This window comes from Rhagoletis pomonella, unplaced genomic scaffold (genome assembly GCF_013731165.1).
Source record: "Rhagoletis pomonella isolate Grant_MI unplaced genomic scaffold, Rhpom_1.0 Rhpom_scaffold_00014, whole genome shotgun sequence".
Taxonomy (NCBI): Eukaryota; Metazoa; Arthropoda; class Insecta; order Diptera; family Tephritidae; genus Rhagoletis; species Rhagoletis pomonella.
The window spans coordinates 14,327,999-14,335,102 of NW_023458568.1; the positions used below are offsets into that span (position 1 = coordinate 14,327,999).

The 7,104-nt window shown below is 38.9% G+C and overlaps 2 protein-coding genes across 2 annotated transcripts; one reads left to right on the forward strand and one right to left on the reverse strand.

Moving 5' to 3' along the window:
- The first annotated feature begins 2,611 nt into the window (after nt 1–2,611).
- Nucleotides 2,612–3,266, forward strand: LOC118749260 (RNA guanine-N7 methyltransferase activating subunit-like). Its single transcript, XM_036484059.1, has one exon. The coding sequence runs from the start codon at nt 2,700–2,702 to the stop codon at nt 3,147–3,149; it is 450 nt and encodes a 149-aa protein (XP_036339952.1). The 5' UTR covers nt 2,612–2,699; the 3' UTR covers nt 3,150–3,266.
- Nucleotides 3,267–3,555: 289 nt separating this feature from the next.
- On the reverse strand, nt 3,556–6,306 carry LOC118749259 (protein ecdysoneless-like). The gene is made up of 4 exons (XM_036484058.1): nt 5,801–6,306; nt 5,526–5,734; nt 4,696–5,469; nt 3,556–4,638 (listed from the first exon to the last, which is right to left on the reverse strand). The coding sequence occupies exons 1-4, from the start codon at nt 6,102–6,104 to the stop codon at nt 3,817–3,819; spliced, it is 2,109 nt and encodes a 702-aa protein (XP_036339951.1). The 5' UTR covers nt 6,105–6,306; the 3' UTR covers nt 3,556–3,816.
- Nucleotides 6,307–7,104: the final 798 nt, after the last annotated feature.

Below are 7,104 nucleotides of genomic sequence, written 5' to 3' on the forward strand. Positions count from 1 at the left end.
GTGCAGAATACGTACATTTCTCTGATTGGAAAAATTTATATTGGGATCGATAGGGGTCTTAGTCCTGATCATAACCATAATGGACATCACTGGGGCGGCAGCCCCAGGTTTACCACACAGAAAGGGAATTCTAGTTACCTTATCCTTTCCCCAAGGCTACATCACTGCGGCGGTAGCCCAAGTTGGTGCACACCAGAAGGAGAAATCAATTTGGTAAAGGCCTGTATGCAGCTCTCAAGAAAAGCAAAAACTCCATATAAAATGACGTACAAGAAATGGCCAAGAAATTTTCTTGAGTAAAATTTCCTTAAGGCAGTACGCAGTTCTTAAGAAATTTACTACGGTTTTCTAAAGTTTTTTGTAAAAAGAGAGCACAACAGAAATATATGCCCGTTCCATTATTTCTTGAGGAAAGAGTGAGGCAACAGGCTGTGAGGTATCAAAAATGTCAAAATTCCTTGGCAATTTTTTCTTGACCGTTTTCTTGAGAGCTGCATACAGGGCTTAAGGGTTATAATCCTAAAGCGCGGCCGAAGGCCGCCTACGCACAAAGAAAAATTCTACTAATTGAAAATTCCGAATTAAAAATTTGCTTTTATTGTTCAAAATCCAGTCTGGCAGCACCAAGTTTGATGCTATTTTGCTATCTTATTCATCATTTATACGAACACTTTAACAACAAATTATATAAGAACTATAGGGTTGCTAGAAAAAACTACTAAAATATTCCCCAAAAATTATGCAAATACTGACGCGATAAATATTGAACATGTAGCATTCGAGCGCCATCCATCAATCCATCAGCATGAACCAATTAGAACAGATCTGACTGGTTCAGAAGCAGCCATTTGTAATAGCAATTGAGAAAAAAGTGTGTGAATGCAAAAACACGTACATAAATAATAAATTGGGTACGGTTTAGTAAGTGGCCCACCTATTTCGGGGTATTGCGTCCAAAGGGGTGACCCGATCCAAAAAAAAATTGCACACACTTGTAGCCAAGGGTCTACCCATTACTTCAACATCCACTATTGTAATTTTTGGTCACTAATTTATTTACAAATTGGGTTTGAAATATGCCCTTTTTTGTAAAATGCGGAAAATAGCTCACATTTATCACTCCTATTTTCCTTAAAGCAGCCACTTCACTAATGCATTTTTATATTCCCCTTCACTTTAAACTTTATTCGACTTGTTACAACTTTCTTTATTACTTTAATTTTAATCTATCAATCACAATTTATTAAATAAAAACATCTTCAAAACCACGCGTTTGCCTTTGGTTGCATATGCACATTAAATGGTGGCGTTTAGCTGTCAAACTGCTAAATATACAAGAAGGATGAGAGACAAAAGAAAATATGATATAACCCAGTCAGCATTAAAAATATAAACCTTTCCATGGAAAATATGTATTTACTGTCCCTGTGGCTCCTTTCGCTGAGGGTTATAATCCCTAAGTGCGGCCGAAGGCCGCCTACGCAGAAAGGTGTTCTATGCAAAAGGTGTTCGGCCCCTTTTCTTTGGCAACACAAAAAGGAGAATTCTACTGCCTGAGGGTTATAATCCCTAAGTGCGGCCGAAGGCCGCCTACGCAGAAAGGTGTTCTACGCAGAAAGGTGTTCGGCCCCTTTTCTTTGGCACCACAGAAAGGAGAATTCTACTGCCTGAGGGTTATAATCCCTAAGTGCGGCCGAAGGCCGCCTACGCAGAAAGGTGTTCTATGCAAAAGGTGTTCGGCCCCTTTTCTTTGGCACCACAGAAAGGAGAATTCTACTGCCTGAGGGTTATAATCCCTAAGTGCGGCCGAAGGCCGCCTACGCAGAAAGGTGTTCTATGCAAAAGGTGTTCGCCCCCCCTTTTTCTTTGGCACCACAGAAAGGAGAATTCTACTGCCTGAGGGTTATAATCCCTAAGTGCGGCCGAAGGCCGCCTACGCAGAAAGGTGTTCTCTGCAAAAGGTGTTCAACCCCCTTTCTTTGGCAACACAGAAGAGAATTCTACGTAGTGAGGGTTATAATCCCTAAGTGCGGCCGAACATTTCTATCTGTCGCTTTTTTCTTAATTTCACAATATTGTTAGTTAATTTTTTTCCCCATCATTTTTTTTTTCAAATCGCCTGATAACCAACTTGGGATAATTTATTTTATTTAAAAATCCCACGTTTTTCGTTAGTTGGGTTATATTCCACTTGAAACTGCTCAGTTTGCCTCGCAAAATTACGTTTTTACCCCATTTTCAAACGGTTCCCTAGGGGTCTGTGGGAGGTCCCCAAGGGGGGGTGGGGCTTTTCGTAAAGTGGCGACTGTTCCCTTTCGAATGAGGGGGCTTTGGGGGCCTCCCCCTCCCCCTCCGCCCCCACCCCAAAAACGGTGGGCCAATAACTAAACATTTCCCAATAAATTGCTTAGCACAAACATGTGCACAACATTGCTAGCATTTTTTCTTTATGCTTCGTCTTCATAGTCTATCGTCATAATTACTGACCGTGTGACAGGGCCCAAAAGGTGTTCGCCTAAAGGATAAAGGAGGGTTAATGCCTTGACTTTGCTGTTATTGTGAATGGACATGAACAGCTGATTTCACTGTTTTCTTTGATTTTCTATTCGCTTTTAAAGTGAAATAAACTGGATGCGGGCGAAGTTGTCGGTCTTGTGGATTTTCTAAATTGTGGAATTTTCTTTACTCAACCTTTGAACATGGTCGACCCAAATCGTAAAATTAACCGCCTAACGGAGAAAGATATCGAGTTCTTAGATGAATGCCAGGAGGAATTCTCGAATCGCTTTACTGACGAGGACGCTGATTTTTATAATCACTGCTCGAAACCGCTCGCTGACCCACCAATAGTTGAAAATTGGGGCTATTCTGGGTCCAGCAATAGCTACCGCGGTTCTTCTGGGCAACGAAACAGTTATGGAGGTGGCAACAAATATAATCGCGGAGGTTGGAATAAACGCAGCCGAGATCATGCTCATGGCAGAGGATTTCGCGTCGGCGGAGGTCAATCGTACAGACATAACCGACTTTTCAACGATAACCACAACGACAGAAACTTCCGTGGCGGCAATGGTCGTGAGGAGCGCCCGCATCAACCAATAAATGTACGAAGAGACTATGGAAATTTTGTCCCTGCCTCTAAAGATTAATCGAAAACTAAGACTTCAGCGTATAATTAACGCTATATTTAACCAAAATATCTTAAATGTAGAATACCTACAATTCCCAAATTAAAAAAATTTATATTAGGATCGATATGATCGTAACTGTATAATTTTTTGTGCGGGAAATAATTACTGGTGTTATTGAAATTCAAAGTACGTAGAAGCTGGGAACAACTGCACTAAGTGCAGAATACGTACATTTATCTGATTAAAATATTATATTAGGATCGATAGGGGTCTTAGTCCTGGTCATAACAGTATAATTTTTTTTTTTTGAAATAATAATTACTGGTGTTATTGAAGTTCGAAGTAGAGAAATGTAGGTATTCTGCACTTGTTCCAACCAAAATTTATACACGGTTTTATCAATATAAGGAAAAAAATATTTAAATATATTGTTCGTACATTTACTTTAATACAAGCCTTCGCATAACAAGATACTTTCTGATGTAATGGGCACATCCTAGAACTACATGAATTGAATGCACTACATAAAATATGTGCCAGTGACCAAGGCGCAGTTGTTGAATCATGGCCAGTTTTAAAATAAGTACACATATAAATAATACAGTGATGCAAGAAAATTTCAGATCCCAGCGCCTTATATGTACATTTCCATACATATGTATGTACATATTTACGAGTCTTAAGCCTATACCCTGGATTCTTTTAAAACATCAGCTTCATCATCGTCGCTGTCGAGTTGTGCTGCATTTGACATACCCACACCCATTGCACTCAGCAAATTCGAAACTGGGCCCGATCCTCCCAACTGTGATTTGTAGCTATCCACTATGTTCTTTAATGTGTTTACATTGATGTTAATCGGTTGAAATGACTCGATGTCATCGAAATCATCTGCGTTTTTGGAAGCCGTAAAAGAGCTATTTTTCTCAAATGTTTGACCAATAGTGGTGTTAGCAAGTTCTTTATCCATTTGGTCCATGTAATTTTTGATATGACTATCAATATTTTTGTCGGAATTTGCCATTGATTCAAAATTGTGCTCCAATTTATCGTCATCTTCATAGTCACTCATTTCAGAAGTAGATTCCCATTTGTCTTCTGGAATAACGAAATCCAAAAAATTTCGTACATGTGTGCTATCTTCAGTTTCCATGGTAGTGGCTTGATTGTTTCGATTTGCGTTTGCTGTTTCATTAATAACTGAGTTCCGATTACAAGCCTTACGCAAGGAATGATTTTTTTTAAGGTTAACTTTTGGGTCGTCATTCTTTTTAGACGTTGCACTGGTTTCCGCCTCGATGCAATCACTATCTGAATCCTCAATGTCATCATCGTCTATACCTTCGTATGTAGACTCCTTATCAAGAAAATCAGCGAGATTTTTTGTAAATTCCGCGGCATTTATGTCACCATTCGAGTTAAGCATTTTTTTGGGACCATAGCGTTCTATCAACATTGCATCCAACTGATCTGCACTAATATTTAACCAATCGTCGGCATCACTCGGCTAAGGATAGGATTAGTACAGTATATTAACAAAGTAAAATATAGAAGTTTTGCGTACCTCCAGATTGTTTTCTTCATCGCACAAATTTTCTGCCGAAATATCTACATTCTGTAGCAAATTCAAAATTTCTAATCCAACTAATGGCGCTGTGCGAAAGCGGTCATTATTTTTAGTAAAATATGTACGTGCTTCATTCCACAGACGTTTATACACTTCTGAGCCCTCTATGTTGTTTCGAAAATATCCTTTTGACGTTAAATTTTTAACATAAGAACGCCAATTCGGATCATTTTCATCTTGATTCGCACATTTAGCCTGAGAGGCTAAAATTTCAAAACCACACGCAATTTTTATGCCTAATATCTGCTCTTTATATTCTTTAGTATTAGTAGTATTGCTTAGCACCCAGCCAACTTTCCTGTCAGGCTTGTAATTTGTGTGCATAAGCATAGCGTAGAGACAACGAGTGAATAGAACATTGGTTCGAACACACTGCTCAGGTGGGAAATACCGCATTGAACGGCAAACCTTCAAGTCAATAGCATCACGTTCACAAAAAGCTCGTACAGCTGGTGCAATCAACGATGGACGAGTTTTAAGTAGCGCTGCGACACCCAAAGGTAAACGCATTATCTGGCGATGTGCTGCTGGATTACTACTTCCATTAAAAGCTTTCGTACGTTCGTTAATGCAATTTTGAATTTCCTTAGATACACGATAGAGACTGGGGCTCTGTCTTATTTTCTCAACTGCTGCACCAACCGATAATAATTTTGAGGAAGTAGATGGTGAGTTTTGAACCAAATGCATGTGGCCGTCAGCTATGTAAACCTAAGAATATCTGTAGTTAATATATGACTCAAGAAATATCAATTATGATTACGTACTCTCTGTTCGCAGCTTTCTGGATTGGCCCAAGTTGGAAGTGCCTCGGCAGCTTCAACTAGGAGAAACTCTCCATCAGCGTCAATGACACGAGCAATGCAGCCTGGCACCTTACGTGTTAACTCATATAAAAGGTGGACTATGAACCACTCATCTTCGATATTTTCTCCATAGTGTGAAATGCCATGCAGATGGGGGGGTAGAGGTAATGCTGTTTTTATATACACAAATTTTTAACATAGATATGGGTAATAAAATATAAAAATAAGCTACTCACCTGCGACAGAACCAAGCGAACTATTGTTAACCTCGTTATTCAACAGTCGTTCCTGCGCACACTCGGTGCGCATTTGTAATTTAAATTCATCTCTGTGCCAAATATAGCCATAGTTTTCAACCCGTCTGTTCACGATTTCCATGCATTGTTTTTCAAGTACAGACAATTCCACTCGGAGCTGCTCCAGCTCTACACTGCTTTCTTGAATATTTGTTAACTTATCTGACAAATTTGGGAAAATAAAATATTCAACGTAGTCGTCGTCGCGCACAAATTCCAAATTACATCGAGGCGATTTTTCCATATTCTCGCACAATTTCCGTTAAATTTTGTTTAACTTCTTGTGAATAGAAATCTCCTAAGCTACACTTTAGGAACTACACGGCCAAACTGTTATTTTTGTGCACCATAAAACTAAATTTACTGGTTCATGACTAAAACTAGTACTTATTTATAACCAACAATCCACACCAGACAGTACGGTATTTCGTCCTTTGTGAACCTGACAGTCAAAAAGAGCTGCCAACACTTTTTATGGGCAAATTTGCTTACTAAAAGTAAAATTAGTCAAGAACGTAAACCTACCGGTACGTAAATCCGAGTCTGCTGACACGACCTGTCTTATGGGCTGTTTTTGCTTACGCGTAAAAGCACATTTAACGCAATTAGCCCTAAATGCTACTCTAAATGTTCATTTATCCATACAAAATTCGTCACCTAAATGCAACTAAATGCAACTCCATTTTTGCATTAAGAATCTAAATGCTAAAAGCAACCCTGTGGTCTTCCAAAATTTCCACGATTCGAACATGGTTAATGAAAAAAATGGCAACATTGCTTTTTCGAGTAAACAGTCGCTAGCTGGGTTTCAGTGATCGCCGATCGAGATTTCATTTATATTTTACATTATTTGCATAAAGAAAAGTTACGCAAATTCAACATCGATATGATGCTGCTAGAAATCTGGATTAGTTTGTGATCAGCTCTGTTTGTTTTGTTTCCTAATTAAGTGTGGAAATTATAATTGACTGCACCGACAAATGAATATATACACAAACAAATGTTCGGTTATGGTTAAAACAATTCAAGTGTTTGTATTGAATTTTCGGTTTAGAATTTATATTTTTTCTTTTTCAGTAGGGGTTTTGCACATTATCTTTTCCGTGAGAATTTATCGTAATAGATACGGATCTGAATAAGCGACTGGAACACGGCTCCCTGCAAAAATCGTGGGACCATGTAGTCTATTTGTGGTAAATTGGAGTACTTACAAAAGTGTTCCTCTGTCATGCTGTAGCGGACCA

What these genes read in the sequence shown, in the direction of transcription:
- LOC118749260 (XM_036484059.1), top strand. Translation starts at nt 2,700, where the DNA reads ATGGTCGACCCAAATCGTAAAATTAACCGCCTAACGGAGAAAGATATC.
- LOC118749259 (XM_036484058.1), bottom strand. Translation starts at nt 6,104, where the DNA reads ATGGAAAAATCGCCTCGATGTAATTTGGAATTTGTGCGCGACGACGAC. An exon ending in CAGAAAGCTGCGAACAGAGA is followed by an intron (nt 5,470 to 5,525) that starts GTACGTAATCAT and finishes AGATATTCTTAG; the next exon opens with GTTTACATAGCTGACGGCCA. An exon ending in ATGAAGAAAACAATCTGGAG is followed by an intron (nt 4,639 to 4,695) that starts GTACGCAAAACT and finishes TCCTATCCTTAG; the next exon opens with CCGAGTGATGCCGACGATTG.